This window comes from Talpa occidentalis, unplaced genomic scaffold, assembly GCF_014898055.3.
Source record: "Talpa occidentalis isolate TD23 unplaced genomic scaffold, MPIMG_talOcc4v2.1 talOcc4.7, whole genome shotgun sequence".
Classification (NCBI taxonomy): Eukaryota; Metazoa; Chordata; class Mammalia; order Eulipotyphla; family Talpidae; genus Talpa; species Talpa occidentalis.
The window spans coordinates 97,924,298-97,946,414 of record NW_023605083.1 but is presented as its reverse complement, the minus strand read 5'-3'; the positions used below and the strand labels follow the sequence as shown (position 1 = coordinate 97,946,414).

The following is a 22,117-nucleotide window of genomic DNA, read 5'->3' as shown; positions in this document are numbered from 1 at the left end:
ACAAGGGACAGCAGTGTGGCAGGGTGCTAATTGAATGAGGTCTTAAGAATGAGAAGAGAGAGAGTATAGGGTAGTCCGGCAGAAGAAACAGGCACATTCATAGAAAATGGTGTATTCAGGGAATTTCCATTGTTTGGTGTGACTGGACTATAATGTGTGGTGGTGTTGGGGATTAGGCTGGTAGGTTTATCTGGGGCCAGATTATCAGGGGCCTTCTGCAGAATGGCAGGAAATTGAATTTTATCTTATAGGACACAGGAAGCTATAAATGTATTTTAAGCTGAGGATTGATGGGATCCAATGTATATTTTAGAAAGATAACTCTTGTGATAGTGTGGAAGAAGGATTTGAAGAGGGTGATTATGTGGCGGTAGGGGACAAGTTAAGACACTACTCAGTTTAGAGTATTGCTGGGGTGTCTCTGGAGAACAGACAAGTGTGAAGAAATTCATATGGATGTGACTTTACATGAAATGGCCCAGACAGGAAGATTTCTAGAGGGAGAATTGGTAGAAATCACTACCAACTGGATATAAAAAGTGAGTAAGGTATACAGGCCAGAATTTTTAGCTCAGGCCACTGAGCATATGACAATGCCATTAATAGAAATAGGAAGAATAGGAGAGAGTGAGGAACAGAGGAGGAGGTAATGCCTTAATTTTGGACATATTGAGTGTGGTAGGCTGAATAATGTTCAACCAAAGATGTTTATGTCCTAATCCCTGGAACTTGTGGCTATGTCATTCTGCAAGGCAAAAGGGACTTAGCATTTATAATTGAGTTAAGGACCTGAAAATGGGAAATTATCCTGGATTGTTGGGATGGGACCTTGTGTAATTATATGGATCCTTAAAAACAGAAGCTTTCCTATTTGTGATCTAAGGGAGATGTGACTATGGAAGGAGCAATGATCAGAGCAGAGGAACATTGCTGACTGAAGAGGGAGGAAGGGTCATAATCAAGGAATATGGGAGACCCCTAGTGTAAAGGCCTGGACTGGACACGGTGCAGGTTTTCTGATCCCATGCAGACCGGGTAAAGGAGGAGTCAGAGTCCTCAGTAGTTTTGCAGGTTTTTTATTGGGGTTCACCAGGCATATGGCAGGCAGGGGTGCTGGCTGGGGGGCTGGGGGGCTGGCAGGCCTCCCAGCCCCCAGCAAGTCTTCACTCTATCTGAGCTCTCTGGAGTTCATTCTGCTGCTTCTCGGCTTCTCTTTCGGCTTCTGCTTCGGCTTCTTTCTCGGCTTCTTGGCTTCTGCTGCTGCTGCTGGCGTCCCCGTGACGCCGCCCTTAAAAAGCAGTCTTAGCTCAGCTGAATCCCATCTACCTATGCCCACACCCTATTCCAGGTGCCTGCCATCAGGCATGCATTCAGGACAAGGATCCATCATCTATCCTGATGGCGGAAGGGCAGAAAAGCCTGACATTTTCTTTACCCTACACCTAGCATGTGAAAAAGGAAAGGAAATACTGTTCCCCCCAGCCTCCATGAAGGAAAACAGCCGTACTGATTCCTTGATTTTAGCTTGGTGAGATTATTTGGGTTTTTGTAAGAGAACATATTTGTGTTGCTTCAGACACTAAGTTCATAGTAATTTGTTTCATCTACACCAAGAGAAAAGCTATGACATATTACCTGGGAAGGCTGATGCAGGTGTAGCTCTGCTAGCCTGGGGCTCCCAATATGTTGATTTGTAGGTTTTCACCAAATCCCTAAGCATGGATAACATTTTTCCTGAAAAGCAGGAGGAACAAGTGAAAACAGAAGAGAATAATTGAAGTTGGTGGAGGAAAAAGATGCGGGAAGCGGGGAGGGGTCAATGGTGTTACATACACACATGCTCAGACCCTCTTAAGAAATCTTCCTAACTTCTGAGCCTTCCAGATAGAGAATTTAAAATTGCTGTGATTAAAAAACTGACAGAAGAAGTCATAAAGGAAAACAATGATAAGGGGAAAATAATTAATGACCAGAAGAATGACATTGAGTCCCTAAAGAGGGAAGTAAAAGAAATGCAGGAGATCAAAGAATTAATGGAGACGCTAAAGAACTCTGGGAAAGGCAGTGAAAGCAGAATAGATGAAATGGAAGAACGAATAAGTACTCTTGAAGACACAGAAATAAAAAGAACTAAAACAGAAAAGGAAGGAGAAGTACGAAGGAAAAAGACCGAAGAAAGACTTCGGGAACTATCTGACTCCATGAGGAAAGGAAATATAAGAGTTATAGGAATCCCAGAAGGAGAGGAGAGAGATGTAGGAACAGAGAAAATATTCATGGATATAATTGAAGAGAACTTCCCAAACGCTAAGAAGGATCTGAAAATTGATATACAAGAAGCAAGAAGAACACCAAACTTCCATGACGAAAGGAAAAATACAGCAAGACACATAATAGTAAAGCTCCCAAGAATCCAAGACAAAGAAAAAATAATGAAACTAACAAGAGGGAAGAAACAGATAACATTCAAAGGGAAACCAATCAGACTGACATCAGACTTCTCTGAAGAAACACTACGGGCAAGGAGAGAGTGGAGGGACATAGTCAACAGACTCCAAGAAAACAGATGCCAACCAAGAATACTCTATCCCGCAAAGCTCTCCTTCCTCTTTGAAGAAAGAATATGGACCTTCCCAGACAAACAGAAACTCCGGAATTTCATTGCGACTAAACCCCCACTCAAAAAAATACTACAAGGAGTCCTAAAGCCAGAACCTCAGAGGGACGAATAACAACAAAAGAAGGCCAAAGAAAGTTATTAAAAGAATAAATAAATAAAATCAAAGGAAAGACAAACACAATGGCAAATACAGATGCTAACATATCAATACTAACTCTAAATGTAAATGGACTAAACTCTCCAATAAAAAGACACAGAGTTGCAGGCTGGATTAAGAAACAAAACCCAACCTTTTGCTGTCTCCAGGAAACACATTTAGCTGCAAAAGATAAAAATAGACTCAAAGTTAAAGGATGGAAAACAATTCTACAAGCAAATGGACCAAAAAAGAAGGCAGGAACAGCTATACTCATATCAGATAAAACAGATTTCAAACTTAAAAAGATAAAAAGAGACCCCAGTGGTCATTACATTATGATCAAGGGGATAATACTTCAAGAAGAAATAACACTCATTAACATATATTCACCAAACGAAGGAGCACCAAAATATATCAGACAACTATTGGCATCTCTGAAAACAGACATCAGAGAAAACACATACGTAGTGGGAGACTTCAACACACCACTATCAACAATGGATAGATCAACAAGACAAAAAATAAGTAAAGACACTAAAGCTCTAAATAAGGATCTAGAGTGCTTAGGCTTAACAGACATATATAGAACACTAAACCCAAAAAAATCTGAGTATACATTTTTCTCAAGCGCACACGGATCATTCTCTAGGATCGATCATATACTGGGGCACAAGACAAACATCAACAGATACACCAAGATTGAAATCATACCAACCATCTTTTCTGACCATGAAGGCATCAAACTAGAAATAAACCATAAAGAGAAGGCAAGGTATTCTCCTACCTCGTGGAGATTGAAACCCACACTACTGGAAGTCCACTGGACTAACGAGGAGATAAAAGAAGAAATTAAAAAATTCTTTGAATTGAATGACAAGGAGGACACCAATTTCCTAAATGTATGGGATGCAGCAAAAGCAGTAATAAGAGGAAAATATATAGCAATAGATGCTCACATCAAGAAACAAGAAAGAACTCAAAGAAACAACCTAATCTCGAAACTCAAAGATCTAGAAAAAGAACAACAAAAAAGCCCCAAAACCAGTAGAAGAAAAGAAATAATAAAAACCAAAGCAGAAATAAATGAAATCGAAACTAAAAAAACAATCCAAAAGATCAATGAAACCAAGAGCTGGTTCTTCGAAAAAATAAATAAAATAGATAAACCCCTTGCCAGGCTCACAAGGGCAAAAAGGGAGAAAGCACAAATAAATAGGATAATAAATGAAAGAGGAGAAATCACAACGGACACAGCAGAAATCAAAAGAATTATTAATAACTACTATGAACAGTTATATGGAAACAAGTTTAACAATCTAGAGGAGATGGACAAATTCCTCCAACTCTACAATCACCCAAAGCTAGATAAAGAAGAAATAGAACACCTAAACAGACCAATTACAATTAGCGAAATTGAAATGGTAATCAAAAACCTCCCCAAAAACAAAAGCCCAGGACCTGATGGATTTACAAATGAATTCTACCAAACATTCAGAGACGAATTGGTACCTATCCTTCACAAACTCTTCCAAAAAATTGAGAAGGAAGGTATAATACCTAACACTTTCTATGAAGCCAACATTACACTAATACCAAAACCGAACAAGGACAACACAAAAAAAGAAAACTATAGGCCAATCTCCCTAATGAACACTGATGCAAAAATCCTCAATAAAATTTTAGCTATCAGAATCCAACAGTGTATCCATAAGATAATTCACCACGACCAAGTAGGATTCATTCCAGGGACACAAGGATGGTTTAACATCCGAAAATCAATCAACGTTATCCAACACATCAACAAAAAGAAATATAAAAACCATATGATAATATCAATAGATGCTGAGAAAGCTTTCGACAAAGTGCAACACCCATTCATGATAAAAGCCCTTGAAATTCTTGGGATACAAGGAACGTACCTCAACATCATAAAGGCCGTATATGACAAGCCAACAGCCAGTATCATTCTCAATGGTGAAAAGCTGAAAGCAATTCCATTAAGATCTGGAACAAGACAAGGATGTCCACTTTCACCACTGCTTTTCAATATAATACTGGAAGTCCTAGCCAGAGCAATAAGACAAGAGAAAGACATCCAAGGAATCCAAATAGGAAAAGAAGAAGTCAAACTATCACTCTTTGCAGATGATATGATAATATACATAGAGAACCCCAAAAACGCCACAGAAAAACTAATTCAACTCATCAATCAGTTCAGTAAAGTGGCAGGATACAAAATCAACACGCAAAAGTCAGTAGCCTTCCTATATACAAACAATAAATCTGAAGAAGAAGAAATCAAAAAAACCATCCCTTTTATTATTGAAACAAAAAAAATCAAATATTTGGGAATAAATCTAACAAAAGAGGTAAAGGACCTATACAAAGAAAACTATAAAACACTGTTAAAAGAAATAGAAGAAGACACAAAGAAATGGAAAGACATCCCCTGCTCATGGATTGGGAGAATAAACATTATTAAAATGGCCATCCTACCAAAAGCAATATACAGATTCAATGCTATTCCAATCAAAATTTCAATGTCATTCTTCAAAGAAATAGAGCAATTATTGATGAAATTCATATGGAATCACAAAAAAACCCGAATAGCCAAAGCTCTCCTGAAAAAAAAAGAAGGGAATGGAGGCATCACACTCCCAGACTTCAAACTCTACTACAAAGCCATAATCATCAAAACTGCATGGTATTGGAACAAGAACAGACATACAGACCAATGGAATCGAATAGAAAATCCAGAAATAAACCCACAGATTTATGGTCAACTAATCTTTGACAAAGGAGCAAAGACTATGCATTGGAGCAAAGAAAGTTTGTTCAATAAATGGTGCTGGGAAAACTGGGTCGCTACATGCAAAAGAATGAAGCTTGACCACTACCTCACACCATATACAAAAATCAACTCAAAATGGATTAAAGAACTAGACATAAGACCTGAAACCATAAAATATATAGAAGGAAATATAGGCGAAACACTACGTGATTTGCATATCAAAGACATCTTTACAGACACATCACCCAAAGCAGTGATAGTGAAGGCAAAGATAAACAGCTGGGACTACATCAAATTAAAGAGCTTCTGCACAGCAAAAGAGACAATAACAAAAACAAAGAGAAACCCCACCAACTGGGAGAAAATTTTTGCACCCAACACTAATGATAAAGGACTGATCACAAAAATCTGCAAAGAGCTGATGAGACTCAACAACAACAAAGAAAATAATCCAGTCAAAAAATGGACAGAGGAACTAAAAAGAAACTTCTCTGAAGAGGAAATGCGAATGGCCAACAGGCATATGAAAAAATGTTCAACATCACTTGCAATCAGGGAAATGCAAATCAAAACTACCATGAGATACCATCTTACACCAGTGAGAATGGCACATATTAAAAAAACTAGCAACAACAAATGTTGGCGAGGTTGTGGAGAAAAAGGAACTCTTCTGCACTGTTGATGGGAGTGCAAACTGGTCCAACCACTATGGAGAGCAGTGTGGAGATTTCTGGACCTACTAAACATAGAGCTTCCACAGGATCCAGCAATTCCACTCCTAGGTATTTACCCAAAGAACACAGAAACATCAATTCCAAAGAACACCTGCACCCCTATGTTTATAGCAGCACTGTTTACAATAGCTAAGCTTTGGAAACAGCCCAAATGCCCAAAAATAGATGACTGGATCAAGAAGATGTGGTACATATATACCATGGAATATTACTCAGCATTCAAAAAAGATAAACACATGCAATTTGCAGCAACATGGATCATGCTCAGTGAAATAAGCCAAAAAGAAAAAGAAAAATACCGGATGGTCTCACTCATAGCAGGGATCTAGAAAACTTAAATAAGGGACCAGGAAAATGAATAACTATAAGAAAGTGAAAATCAAAATCAACAAAAACTATGAACCAGAGACACTTTTGGGGGTGGGGGGCGGGAGGGGAGGGATTGGGGTCAGAATGGGGGGATTGCAATTGCATGGGGAATATAAAAATAAAATTTATTAATTAAAAAAAAAAAAAGAAATCTTCCTACTTCTTCTCCCTCCTTAACCTGACTGAATGCCTCATTGCATGGTAACTTTGAGGAGTGGAGCAGAAAGGATGAAAGGATGAGGGTTTGAAGCTGGAATGGCAGAAGAGGCCTCCAATCCTTGAGAAAGTCTTGCAGGGCAGAGGCTAGTATGAGGGGAGCAAGATCTTAGTCAGGAGAATAGCATTTGAGAGGAATGACAACACGCCACAGATGGCACAATTTTCCTGCAATCTATTTAATAGTGAGTACTTCGCAGGCATGAGGAGAAGACCTACTGGGGATGAGCTGTCTAGCACACGGACTACAGTGCTAAATTCCTGGGCCTGCATCATGAATTTAGTCATTGTTGGCTGCGGCCAGGGAATTATGTGTTGCAGGTACCAGGAGTGTTGGTGAGTCTCTGGGGGTGCCAGGCCAGGCAAAGGCCTTTTGAGGTCTGTTTTTGTGGGCTCAGTCTTAGCATCCAGGAGGGGGTGTGGAATTCATTGTAATCCTATATCCTCCACTCCCTCCCTCCCTTGCTCTCTCTCCCTTTTTCTTTCAGAGTGGGATCTAAACACAGGGAAGTGCCTGAAAACGTTTAAACACAAAGACCCTATCTTGGCTGTCAAGATCAATGATACCTACATTGTGAGCAGCTGTGAGCGAGGGGTAGTCAAAGTATGGCACCTTGTCAACACCCAGCTGATCAAGGTAAGAGGGCAGTGGGCTGTGGGGGACAGGACCCTGGTGGTGATTGGAGGAGACTGAAACTCTCCTCCTGTGTAGCTCCCCAGACTATCCTAGAGCAGTCCAAGTTAGTTCACCAGAAGGGTGGTCCTTAAAAGCTGAGGGGAAGGACCCACAAAAGGTGTCCTGATTCAGTGGAGAGTCAGTGTCCATGTGACCCATTATCATGGGGATGGGAGAAAGGCTGCATTCTGACTCAGCACACTATGTGGACTGGGCACTTTGAATAACAACAGAGGTCAAGTACCTTTTTCCTCTTCCAGAATACTCTGAATCTGAATCTGGTGTGGGGTAGAGGAATGAACAAAGTCACACTTGTTTTCCTTCTTATTCTGTGATGAGAAGAGAACATTGACTGTCTTGAGAGTGATTGTTCACACACAAAAGATGTTGTTGCTATATTTGAAACTCTCTGGCTCCAGTAGGTACTGGTGAGATATCATTTGTGCCAGGAATGCAAGATCACAGTTAAGAAGCTGCTGACCTGGCTGGTGGATTTTTTTCCCACTAAGACCATCTTGTCACCATGGTCTAACCAGCAGTGGCAGGCACAGGGATATCTCAGGTGCCCTCCAGGTCCTGGAAAGGTCCTGAGGCTGAGAACCTTAGCCATTGACAACAGAGGATGGGGAATTGTGGCCCTCTCTGGTGCTCAAAAAGATGGGGCCTGCCATAACCACAGACCTGATCACATTCCCCCTTAACTGGGGAAAGAGTTCTGGAAAGAGAGAGAAGTTGGTGGGGGGGGTGGCAGTGCATGGAATTCACTGGTCTTCTTAGAGCAAAAGTAGAGCCAGCTCAGGTCAATGCCTAGTGAATGGCAGCATGAATTGGTGAGGTATAGCTTTGGGGTTCACCTAAAGAAATGTCCAGGGTTGACCCTGAGAGGAATCACAATCTGAGCTGACGACGGGCTGAAAACAGCGGCATCTTTTCTTGCAGTCTCTCACTGGACACGAGGGAGCAGTGAAGTGTCTGTACTTTGACCAGTGGCACCTCCTCTCGGGAGGTGTGGATGGCCTGGTCATAGGCTGGAGCATGGTGGGAAAGTATGAGCGATGCCTAATGGCCTTCAAGCATCCAAAGTAGGTTCCAGGAAGGCCTGGACTCATTAATGTAATTCTCTCTTCTTTTCCTGATACAGCTTAGATTTCAATTTTTAAAGCTCTGTTCCTTCCGCTTGCTCTCTGCTGACTTTTTGTCTTTTTACTCCTCACCCCTTTACCTGTTAGGCATTTCCACTACCACCCATTCAGTTGGTCATTTTCTCTCCCGCCCTCTCTTGTTTTTCTCAAGAAATAACAATACTAGATGTGGATTTTGAGAAGGGTTTGAAATTTTAAACTTAAGACACACATGATACCAACTTAGAAGTATTTATAGAACTGTACCAAATGATGCCGATTCCAGTAAATGTAAAATTCTTGGAATTGGTCTTTACTCCCAGAATTCTGTGTTCGCAAAAGCTTAAAATTATCCACATGTGAAAGGTTTAAAAATAACTGAGGGTTCAAAGAGGGAAATTACTTACAAATTATAGGCTAGATTCTATTCTAGGATAGCAAATGCATTTCATTTTACAATTCCAATTCCAATTTAGTGGTACTGGTTACTTGGAGCCAACTGAGAAGTAGTCTGAGGTCACAACTGGGCTTATTTGGAAAAGGCGTTGTGGTCAATTAATGATTCTTCCATGGCCATGGGTTTTTCAGGCTGCTCTATGTTACTCCTGTACAATATATAAATAATGCTTCTTCCCCCGAGTGAATTATTAAAAAAATTCCAGGAAACTAAGTGCTATTTGAATTGATTAAAAGACTAAATGGACTTCAATGGAAGCTAACAGGGGATAGTAAAATATGACCCTAGATTTTTTTTAAAGATTTATTTATTTACTCATTCAAGAACTGGGGTATAGGCCAGAGGTATGGGACTGAGAGGATTCATCAGAGACAGAGTGGGGAACAGAATAGAAGAGCTGACTGAAATACACTGCTGAGGGGAGCAGTGGGTGAGACAGAAGAGGTCTGCTGTGCCATGTGGGTAGCTCCCTGGCAGGGGATCGAACTCATGCTGCAGTGGCTGGTGATAGCTTGATAGTGCTGATAGTGCTTCCTTGCGCCACCAGGGAGGCCGACCCTAGATTTTTTTTATATCTTTATAGGACCCACTGACTCTAGAGGAGGTGAAAGGGAATATGGATACATATGTGTCTGTTCTGTCTGTGGTGTATGACTACACTACTGATGAGTGGAGGCCAGGAAGGCCTGTGTGGAGGACTTGTACAACTCTGAAGTGATTATCAGTAAACTTAGCATGTCATATAGGTGATCAAATATTGATCTTAGGGAAGGAGTCAGTCTTAGGAAGTCACCTGAAAATCAGAATCATATATTTGAAAAATCTTCCAAGCATGATTCAGTAGGATTTTGTTTAGTTAATGCAAAAGAATTTGTTCCCAGCATGTTGGTTGCCATTCCTTGCATTCATGAGTCTCCCACCCCACCTCAGCTACAAGCCACTCTCATTCTCATTGTCATTCAGTGACATTCACATTGATTCTTGATGCCTTGCACAGTTACAACAAATCCATAGACACCTGGAGAACCTGCTTGTGCAGAACATCAAGGTCAGTCAAGGGTGCCAACTTAGAGTCTCACTCTTTCCCACTTCTTTCCCAAGCATTTGTACAGTCCTGGGTATGCGTGTGGTTATATAGATTTCTAGGAATATATTTGGGCTTTTCAGAGTCCTTATGGACATTTCATTCCCTAGCCTTTCTTCCAAAGCTTTTTTGTTAGTGTATTGCTTGCCCCAACAGATATTTATTCCCATAGGCAGAAATGACTAAAACATTTGCCTATAGATTTTTAAAGAAATGTTTCCCAAGTAGCAACTTCAGCGCTGGGTGGATTCCTACTAAGGTGAAATAAAGACAAGTTTTTTGAGCCAGTCTTCCAAGAAGTCACCAGACAGGTCAAATAATTCACTACAAATGAAGTCTGTACTGTTTTCTTCAGTACCAGGAATGTGGGCTATTTTCAAGGCTAACATGGGGTTAGGGAGTTGGGAACTAGACCAGGGTAAGGTAATATGTCACAAAGTTGACTGTTCTTACTGAGACCAAATAATTTTTCTTGTGTAAGTGCTCCCTAGGTTTCTGCAAACCTTGGGTTATTTTCCAGAGTTCTGAGAAAGTTGTTTCTGACAAGTTTTTTCTTTTCTTTTCTTTGCCAGTATTTCATTGCTTAAATGGAAGGGTAGAATTTTGGAGTTGTTTCCTCCACCATTTCACTGACATCACTCTCTCTTGGGTCTTTTAATGAAGAAGGAACAAAGAAGGAGACAAATGACTTATTTATAGGACAGGGATAAAATGTGAAAGGGGATTGTGTTGTGCCAGGATTATAATCATCACTGTTATGTCAGGTACTGTTTTAAAATACCTCAATTTATTTAATCCTGACAGCAGTCCTATGAGGCACAAATCATTATCCTTTCACATAGGAAAGAACTGAAGACTGAGAGATTAAGTTAATCTCTCAAGATTCCAAAGCCATTAAGTGGTAGGATCAGGTTTTGATCCTAGATTTCTAATCCCAAAACCTGTGCTCTAAATGACTAGGCTATAATGGTAAAGATTAAACTACCAAATGTCACAGGAATCAATGAGAAGTGTAAGCACAGTTCAGCAAGATCAAAAGAGATATACAAAGAGGCAACTCATCCTATGACAAGATGTTTCTCCTTGTGCAAAGATACATTTAGGACGCCAATAAAGTTATTGGATCTCCATCTTGGGAAAAAATTGGACTTTTTTTTAAAGATTTATTTATTTATTTATACAAGCACTGGGTACAGTCAGAAGCGCAGGAGGGTGAGAGAATTCACCAGAGCCAAAGTGGGGAGCAGAACAGGCAGAGGGATAAAGTACACTGCTGAGGGGAGCAGCGGGCGGCAGGAGAGGTCTGTGTGCCATGTGGGACCCTCGCCCGGCAGCCGGGGATTGAACCGGCGCTGCAGAGCTTTGCAGGCCAGTGCTCAACTGCTGCGCCACCGGGGAGGCCCTAATGCACTTTTTTTAATTGGACTTTTTTTTTCCCCTAAGATTTATTTATTTCTGCATACAAGAGCTGGGGTACAGGCCAGAGGTGTGTGTGGGGGGGTGGTGAGAGGATTCACCAGAGACAGAGTGGGGAACAGAGCAGGCGGATTGACTGAAATACACTGCTGAGGGGAGCAGTGGACGAGTCAGGAGAGGTCTGCTGCACCATGTGGGTTGCTCCCTGGCCAGCCAGGGGATCCAACTCGTGCTGCAGAGGCTGCGGACAGCTTCATAGGTTGCGTCTTAACCCCTTGCACCACCAGGAAGGCCCTACTGGACTTTTTTATACTTATTTTATACCATAGATTGATTTATATTCTATTTATCTATCTATCTATCTATCTATCTATCTATCTATCTATCTATCTATCTATCTATCTATCTATCTATCTGTCTGTCTGTCTATCTTTATCACATGAAAAAGGATTCAAACAATGTTGACTTCTTTGCTCTTCTTTGAGTTTGCTAAACATGCTCTGCAATTCAAGGTTTGTTAGCTTTGTTTTGCTAGTGGTTGGGGACTTGAAAAGTCTTACTCTGGTCATGGAATATAACCAAGGTTCAGGTCAAGTGATATGGGGTGGGTGTATTCTTTTAACATACTGTAGCAATGATCATACTGAGACATGAGAAGATGCTCACTTTTCCAACAGATATTTTGGAGGGACTACTTTGGGCAAGGCACTGTGATTGGTGTTAAGCATGTGAAGGTAAATGAGACATGGGTTGTGCCCAAGTGAATGACAGATTCCTAAAGTTTCTGTATGTGTATGGGGAGTGGTGGTGGAGACAAGGGATGGTTTTATGAAGCAGGTAGCACATGAGCTAGGGCATGCATGGATTTGAATGGGTATAGGTGTCAGGGGCTAGTGGACTTGCTTTGCATATGATATCTAACAAACTGGTAGCATCAAGTTCAATTTTTTAGTATCATTTACAGAAAAAGGAGCAATTACACTTCTCAGAATTGAATATGCCACCGTTTAGAGTCCAACTTGTTGTAAGGAGGACTTTGTTGGAGGCATCTATTTAAATCTTCTCCTGGGCCCCTCTCTTTTTCTGCTGGTCACTACAAACAGGAACTCATAAATCTCAACCTTTGGTACAGTGACCCTTCAGGATATTTTACAAAAAGAATGAAAGCCATCATTTAAGAGCCAAAAGAAACCACCCAAATACCAACTGATTCACATAAAGATGATGATTTTCCCTGCTGTTTTCTTTCTCTTTATAATAATACTACTGGAAAGGGAATCAAAACATCAAATGATTCTCAGGATGGCTTTTGTAGTAGAAGTCAATAAACAGGAATCAAATTATAAGGATAAAACATGATCTACATATCAGGCCCTCCTACTCCACCAAAATAACTTTGATTTTTGCCACTTTGTGGCACTGTGACTAAACTGCAGGAAACTCAACTACAGAATGGGAGGAGAGAGCATAGCCAAGTTTAGAGGGTTAATGGCTTACGTCCAGGACTATAACATGATGGCAAAACTTCAAGTACAGTCATGACCACTGCCTCCAACCATACACAAAACACAGCAAACCACAAACAAACCCAAGCAACTTCCAAGAAGATAGGGACTGCCTGTTCCTCTGTTTCCCTTTCAGGGAGGTGCTCCACGTGGCCCTTCTCTTTCTCCGGGTCATCAGTGCCTGTGCAGATGGCAAGATCCGCATTTACAATTTCCTAAATGGGAACTGTCTGAAGGTGATGAAAGTCAATGGCAGAGGTGATCCTGTGCTGTCCTTCTTTTTACAGGGCAACAGGTGGGTGGTAGGTGTGGAGGTCAGAGCCATGAGCAATTCTGTTTGGGTGGAATGTTTTTGCCTCTGGAACACCAGTCCTGGATTTACTGGCAGTAGGAGAGAGCTGGTAGGGCACTCCTCTAATTTTGGCTATTGTAGAGTAATAGTCTTATGGGGGACCAGTAGGATTTTGCACAAAACTTAGCAGTTAGGCTTCACATTACTCTTAATTTGTTCTGGATCTGTGGGCAAATCATATAGTACATGCAATGGGCTCTCCTGCAAGGACCACTGCTGTGCAAATGTGTGGCCCCTGCTTGCTCCCTGATCACACATCCAGCTCCACTGCCAGTCTCTGAAGCAAAGACTTACAGGAAATGGGGCATGGCAGTAGGTGTCCAGTGTCCAGTGGGGTAGAACTGGGCATGTAAGTTTACAGAAACCAGACCCATAGGATTATGTTTGTAGTATGCTAGGTTCAGGGTGCTATTGTGTGAAAAATAACCCAATAGAATAACTTTTAAATTCTAACACAGGCTCACTTGAGCTATCAGTTCATGTCTCTGAACCATATTGCTTTTTTTTTTTTTAAGAAAAAAAAACATTTATTTATTTTCTCTTTTTATTAATTAATAAATTTCTTTCTTTTTAATGAGAATTTACTAATTCTACTTCTGTTACAAGAAGCAGGCTGGTAATAAAGTGATACAAATTAACACTTTTAAGTTATGAAGTAATCATCCACTCCCCCATACACACACCAACCAACCAAATAACCCTCTATTCTTTTTTCATCCAAAGAGAGAGGATTTCCTTTCAGCTTCACTAAGAATAAGTCTGGAGATTTCTTTTTGGAATGATTCCCAAATTCCATTCCAGCATTTTCTACCACAACAAATCACTCTTACAGAAAGTTTACACTAACGGTTGTGGTCTTAAATTGCAGACTTTTGAAGCAGAAAGGAACCTACACATAGTATTTCCATTTCTTGTTTATGGTTACAGGAAATCTATTAATAGGTGTAGAGGTGGGAAAGCGGCCTGCAGCCTGAGCATTGTGAAAGAGGAGAACAATGGGTGGGCGGGGCAGTGCTGGGGGCGGGGCCAGGTTAGGAACTCTTTCTACAAGGGCCTAAAAGTATGGGCTAGGGAAGCCAGAAACCAGCCTGCCTTATAAAGTACACACGTTCTGTTTAAGCATACCATAGACCATGGAGTGATAAGTGGGGCTAGAGGGATAGTGTGGGTGAGAAGTCCCCGCCCCACGAGAATGTCCTCATCCCTATAGCACTAGAAACATGATTTTTGGATACTGTCCTTGATAAAAGTGAATTTTGAGACATTTGTGTGCTGAGTACCTAAGCCTTTCTGCCTTGGGCATCCTAGGTAATTAGCATTCACTAGGAACAGAAATTCATTTAAAAATATTTTAACATGAGAAGCAGCGTAATCAGATCTTACGTGCCCAGCTCACATTTATTTTTAAAGAAAACAGCTACAGTGCCAACACCCTCCCCTGCGTGGCCAGCTCCTACCTTTCACTGCCCTGGACCCCCCAATAATTGTGCCACTTTGCAGCCACCTTGCGTGAGCCCTCATTTCTGGGTACTGTTCCCTTGGCCTGAGGGTTGGGTGGAACAGTAATTGAAATGTCTAATGGGGGCCTCCATGCTTCTTTAGTGGGTGATGTTGTTTGGGTTCCAGGATATTGATCAACACGGAGAGCAATATTCTCATGTTCCAGTTTGAGAATATAAAGTGGCAGTACTCTCTGGACCGGACCAAGCAAAAGAAGAAGGATAGAGAGGAAGACAGGGAAGAAAATGGCCTCATAGACAGTTCCTCCAAGGCCAGTGTTCAGGTCCACACCCTGAAGGACTCCATGTCTAGTAAACAAATAGTGACACTGGACTCCTTGCTGAGCAAACCTCCCAAGTCTCATGTGCTCCTGAGGACATTGAAGGCAACTTCTGGTAAGAAAGCTGAATCCCAGGCAGTCTCAGAGGTGTCTGTGGGGTAGAGGGGTGAGGGGGGCATCAGGACTGCTTCTTTTTTTTTTTTTTTTTTTTTTTTTTATAGAGGCATGTTTTCTTTCTTTCTTTCTTTCTTTGTTTATACATGCACTGGGTACAGTCAGAAGCGCGGGAGGGTGAGAGAATTCACCAGAGCCAGAGCAGGGAGCAGAGCAGGCAGAAGGACCGAAGTACACTGCTGAGGGGAGCAGCGGGCGGCAGGAGAGGTCTGCGCGCCATGCGGGACCCTCCTCCGGTGGCCGGGAAGCAGCCGGGGATCGAACCGGCGCCGCAGAGGCCGCGGGCAGCTTCGCAACCCAGCGCTCAACCGCTGCGCCACCGGGGAGGCCCAGGACTGCTTCTTTGTGGGATATTTTGGCCAATGACTTCTCGATGACATAAATTCTAACCTGAAGGAAGGTGGGAGCCATTCTCTTTGATTCATCAACTTGTTAGCCAACTCAAGGGACTCCCCTGATTTTCAAGGTATAGGTTTTCAAACTTACTAGAATTTTTAAGAGTAGATGGCACTAGCTCTTAATACTTGCCATTAAAACAAAATCAAGCAACCAAGATTCTTCTCTCCCACCCTCAATCCAAATATATACTACATAATTATTTCCCCAGGTGGATACAAGATATTATAATGCAGAAAAAAATGTTGCAGGCAGAATGTATTATCTCTTGATGCCTTATTGATAATGTGTGTACCTGGAAAATATTAGTTATAAAGCAGATAGATATGTGTGTGTGTGTGTGTGTGTGTTTGTGTGTAAGTTGGAAAGGGGCAGTAGTATAGCTCTTGCCATTTATAAGACATACAAAGAATAAATTATATATGGGCTAAAGTAGCCAGACTCCTTCCTTTTACCTGCCCTATATTTGGTGTGTGAAACTGACCCACAGATCCTTAGAGAACATAGGAGATCGCCTCCAAGAATTGTACACTACAAATAACTATTTCTTGAGGAGAGAGAATTCAGAGTTTTAGATTGCACTTAAAGCTTGATAATCATTATAAAAAGTGGATGGAGGGGAGTTAGGAGATGATCTAGACTTAGTTAGGCTTTAGGTGATGACCTAGTTTCACACAACAACAAATAATAAGGTGATAGTTTGTGTGAAAATCTGTTGATTTATCAGCTGTACCCCCATTATTCACCCCTAATGAATGATGTAATACAACAGTTTCTTCCTCAATCTTAATTGAATAGCATTAGTAGAGGAACCTCAAAGTCAAGGAAAGTCAAAATCACCCAGAAGAGACAAGAAGAGTCCTGTTTCTAAGGAAGCACTTGGCATGAATTATGGGCAGGAGAATTTGGAAGCAAAATCCATCGCAGGAGGTAAGATGAATGGTGATACTTTATTCTGAATTTGTGGCAAGATATATCCTCCCCCTCCTACCGCTGCCCTACTACTCCTTAATCTTTAGTTTTTCAGTAGGTCAATAGCTTTGATAATTTGAGAATTCAGAATGGATAAAATGTCCGGCTTCTCCTAGAGGGATGGATTTTCCTTGTCCTCTTTCTCATCCTTTTTAGAACTGAGTTGTCAGTTCTGCCTCCTTTCCTGCTTACTCAGTCTCTTCATTATTCAGACTGTTGTGTCAGCAATCTGTGTAATGGACACGGGAGTGAGAGAAGTGGCAGTCAGGACTGGTTTCAGAGAATGTTTCAAGAGATTTCAAGACATAGATTTTGGGGGTCGGTGTTACATATGTGAGATGAGGCCATAAGGGAGAGAGAGAGGAAAGAGGCTTTTAAGAAGAGTTGCTGGACATCAGGAATGGGATGTACCTTTGTTGTTTTTGAGAGACTTTGGTAAAATTTAAAATTCCTTTCAAATATTTTTCTAATATAATAGTTTCTTTGAATTGAATTCCCTATAGAGTCTAGCTTTCAGGTGAGACTTAATGAATTAAGTTTTAGGAGGGGTATACTAATAATGACATCCTTGTGTATACATATTGTCTGTGTACCTGAATAGGTAGATATACCCGTAGGGTAAAGTTCTAGGAGAGACACTGCTGCACCAAAGGATAATTACACTAAAAACTGGACCGTTATTGCCAGAAGTGTCCTTAAAATATACTGTATAATTTTACATTTCCCTCAACAATGAGTGAGAGTTCCCTCTGCAGCTAGGCCAACATTGGGTGTCAGCCATCATTTTGTGCTTGCTTGTATGGTAAGTAAAAATGCATTTCTTTTAAAGTTGATTATCAATAAATGTCTGTCATTGGACAATGACTAAGGAGAAGAAAACTCCATACTATGAAATATAGTGACTTGGGAAGAGATTCACAATATATGATTATATGAAAAAGACAAGTTAATGAATTATGAATTCATCACAATTCCATTTTAAAAAAGGAGAAAAACTGGGTGGTTTGTCACACACACACACACACATGCACACACACATATAGGCAGAACAGTTTATTCTGGGAGTGGAAGGAGAGTGGGGAAAATTTTGACATCTTAATTTCATTTAGTTTTAGCAAAGTATTGTATAATTAATAAAGATCAGGCAGGAATTTTCACTTCTTATTGAGGTAGAGTTGGTTCACATTATTATATTTGTTTTAGGGGTTATAGGTTCAAACCTCTACAAATGTTGGGCCTTCTTTCATCCACACTCCTACCCTTCCAACCTCCCCTCCTGGTTGCCTCAGTTTTTCAGTCAGATGTCAAGGGTTTGTTATTAGGTTTTGTCCGACACTTTGCTTTGTTTTTCTATATTCTAGATATGAGTGAAATCATCTTTCTCCTTTTGACTTATTTTGCTTAGCATTATCCCCTCCAGCTCCATCCATGTAGTTGTAACTGGCAATAGTTCATCATTTTTTTTTATAGCAGAGTAGTATTCTATTGCATATATATATATATATATATATATATGTACATATATCTGTGTGTGTACTGTATTTCCCTGATCCACTCTTCTGTCTTTGGATTTTTAGGTTTCATAACTTGGCCATTGTAAATAGGCTGCAAAGAACCTATGAGTACCTATATCTCAGGGGAAAATCTGAAGTTTCATTCCATCCTAGTGTGTCTATATACAGATATCTTGGGATAACACATATTTGGGCAAGCATATTAATATATAAGCATATATATTGTATTGTCATTGCTGGTTATAGATTGGTGTGTTTGGGTACAGACTTTTACTTGTTAGGTCACACTGGATAAATCATTTCTACTTTTCATGACTCATTTTTTCCTTTATAAAATGGATATTGTGCTTTCTCTGTATTTATGAGGCATTATAGGGATTGAAAAAACCAAATGAGAGACTTATTCAATATATAGATTTTTCTCACCTCTGAAGACATCCTTGTTACCTTAAAGGGTCTTAAGTATGTTGGAGTGTGATCCCTTCAGTTATAGTTCACCACAATGCAGTGTAATATAATGAAGCTCTTGTTCTTGTCAGCGGCTTTTTTATCTGCTGCTATTTATTGCTCAAAATATTTTTGGGAACCCCTGTTCAGGAATTGCCTTTTGGTCATGTGCTATTTTGCATTTTTCAAGTGTGACATTTTTTGAAGGTAGGTTTGATATTGCGAAACATCCAAAGATCATTTGAAGTCAAATTTGATGAATAAAGTTGAGATCAAACTTTGTGATAGAATTTTTGTTGAAAACATAGATGTCAGTATAGATTTTATAAGGCTTATTTTATTTACAAATGAGGTGTGAAGACCTTCCCCACAGGGAAGTCTCAAAAGTACTAGAGCATTGCAATTACATACATTCCCTCCAAAATATGCTTATCTAACAGTTAATATACATTTGCACTTAAGTACTAGCCTACTTGTTAAAAACATGTGTTGATTATGCCATAATTTTTGATATCAGAAAGGACTTTTGCCCACGATGGTGGCATGCCTCAATTTGCAAGCAGTTAGGATGGACTTAACTTTCATGCATAAGTACTTAACATTTTTCAGGAGCATTGATTTGTCTTTTTTTTTTTTTTTTTACCAGCTGATACAGAGAAACAAAGACAACTGAACATTCCTGTAGACTTGGTCAATTACTCAAAGAAAAGGTCCTGGCAAGTCCCTATGTCTCCTGATCGGTTCCTCCTGACTGTCAATGCCTTGCAGCAAGCCCATAGTTCAGGGAAGTTTGCCTATCCCGGTAGGCCCCAAACCCAAGTCATTGATGCCTGGGGGCCTTCAATTCCATACCCAAGGAAGGTCCTGAGTTTGAAGGGAAAATCAGTCCAACATGAAGTTGATAGGTTAAGAATCAGCAACCCTCCCATAGATGTGAAACAAACCAATACACCCCTGGAAATCCAGAAACTGCAACCCAACTTGAAGAACTCTTTGCAAAGTCCCCAAGTCCAGTCCACCATACCCCAGCCAGTGATTATCCGTTCCAGGTTCTCTGGTAATTTAAAGGGTGAAGACGGGGCAACCAGTTCAGTTGATGGGACAGTGCGCAGCTTCAACCCCTTAACCAGTATGCAGGTCATTAAAACAAACCGCATGCTGGCTCCACCGGTGGGCACGACAGTCCAGCCTGTCAAGAAAGAATGGCCTCGCAACTGTATGGCCCTTAACCCCTTCCGAATGAACACCGAGTTCCTATTGTTGACTGTGAAGGAAGAGAGTGAGTATAGGGAAGCCAAGATGAAGGAATATCAGGCTGCAAAGCCCACTGAAGTGATCAGTCCAGAAAAAGCCAGCAGAGCTGCATGGATCAGGAAAATCAAAGGCCTGTCTATAGATAATTTCATGAAGCAAGGAAAAATCGCAGCTCCTGAACTTGGACAAAACATATTTATCTGAACCATCCTTGGGAAATCATAACGTCTTACAATAAACAGAATACCAAGTGGATGTTGGTGTTTGGCTTCTGTTTTGGTTTGATATTTTGATTGTTTCCTGATAATTAATATGGAACCTCCTAATTAAATTCCTATCGAAGAAAACAGGGAAGCTGGCAGAAGTTGGCATCTGTATTCCCTCTGAAAACCATTCAATGAGACTTATGGAAGCCCAATTTCATTGATGGGTGATGGGAGCTGATCACTGGGAATGTCACTCATCCCTACCAAACTAATGCTGTCATTCTTCTAGTAAACGAACTGATGGGATTATATCACAATAATGCATTGGTGTTCCCTGCCATTTTTGCAAGGAAGTCTAATGAAACCAGGCAATTTCAGTTAAGAATCTAGAAGGAGAAGCCCTCAATGTGGTTGGCTGTTGCCTTTGAGAAAGTTGTGTGTTGTTTTCCTTTTTAGGGATAACTGCCGCGGAAGAACATTAAGCGCATTATCCTTTCTACAAAAAGAGGGACACTAATATCAAGTGTGTGAGGTCTCTAATTAAATCTTATAAGGATAAATGTCAGGGACCAGGGCAGGTTATTTAGAAGAGTGTCCTCACCATGAGAGGTATGACCCACTGGAAAGTTCAGTTCCCATCCAAGGAGACAGCATGGCCATAGGATGGTGTGAGATAATAGAAAAAATATGTATCTCTACATCCTGTTCCTGGCATACAGCTCCTGAAACCTTAGTCATTTCCTAAGAGAAAGGACAACTAGGAGTATTTCTTTTTCTATCGTTGAAAAATATATATTATTTATTTACTTATTTTTAACTGAGGTAACATTGGATAGCCCCATCAGGTTTTACCACATGGGGCATCCACCACCAATTTCACCATCATAGACCATTATGCCTCCCTCCCTCCCTGTTCTTGCCCCTCCCCCAACCCCTCCCACCTTGGTGTCTCAGTTCTGTAGTCACCTATCAAGAGTTATTTTTTCAGCATGTGTTTATCTGACTATTAATTTAGTTACTTTATATTCCATATATTAGTGATACCATCTGGTACTTATCTCCTTCTGACTTACTTTGATTAGCATTATCCCTTCAAGCTCCATCAATGTTGCTGCAAATGGCATGAGTTTCTCTTTTCATTCGCTGGTATCTGTTGTTCCAATATATATATATTTTTTTTTTAAAAAAGATTTATTTATTTATTTATACAAGCTCTGGGTACAGTCAGAAGCGCGGGAGGGTGAGAGAATCTACCAGAGCCAGAGCGGGGAGCAGAGCAGGCAGAAGGACTGAAGTACACTGCTGAGGGGAGCAGCGGGCAGCAGGAGAGGTCTGCGCGCCATGTGGGACCCTCCTCCAGTGGCCGGGGAGCAGCCAGGGATCGAACCGGCGCCGCAGAGGCTGCGGGGAGCTTTGCAACCCAGCGCTCAACTGCTGTGCCACCGGGGAGGCCCCCAATATTTGTTTTTGATCCAGTTCCTAACTCATGGTTCCCAAAATCCTTGTAAAATCCTGAGTGTTAAGAATTCTAGGAGCACCTTTTGTTCTAATGATGTGACTTTGAGTGGGCTTCCTGGGTGGGGTTGGTAATCAGAAAGACCAAATCATGATTAGAAGCTTGAAATTTTCAGAGCCCTCTTCCTTCCATTCTCTGGAGACATAGGGGAGGGGACAGAAATAGAGTTAATAATTGATTGTGCCTAAATGAGGAAGTCTCCATAAAATCCCAAGAGTATGGGGTTTGGAGAGCTTTCAGGATGGCAAACACCTCCACTCTAAGAGGGTAATGTACCCAACTCCATGGGACAGAAGGTCCTGTGCTTGGGACCCTGCCAGACCTTATGTTCTTCTTCATCTAGCTGTTCATCTGGATCCTTATTATGGCCTTAAGAAA

At 40.9% G+C, this 22,117-nt stretch overlaps 1 protein-coding gene across 3 annotated transcripts in view; it reads left to right on the top strand.

Annotated features, from left to right (window-relative positions):
* FBXW10B (F-box and WD repeat domain containing 10B) overlaps positions 1-20,287 on the top strand; it is a 45,157-nt gene extending 24,870 nt beyond the window's left edge. For 2 of the 3 annotated variants that reach the window (XM_037492328.2, XM_037492327.2), the window contains 6 exons: positions 7,358-7,506; positions 8,485-8,627; positions 13,265-13,423; positions 15,107-15,375; positions 16,629-16,760; positions 19,410-20,287. In XM_037492328.2, coding sequence (XP_037348225.1) covers positions 7,358-7,506; positions 8,485-8,627; positions 13,265-13,423; positions 15,107-15,375; positions 16,629-16,760; positions 19,410-20,221 — 1,664 coding nt within the window. In that variant the 3' untranslated portion in view covers positions 20,222-20,287. The remainder of the gene's footprint in view (positions 1-7,357; positions 7,507-8,484; positions 8,628-13,264; positions 13,424-15,106; positions 15,376-16,628; positions 16,761-19,409) is intronic. The other variant, XM_037492329.2, reaches the window with a different exon arrangement.
* Positions 20,288-22,117: the final 1,830 nt, after the last annotated feature.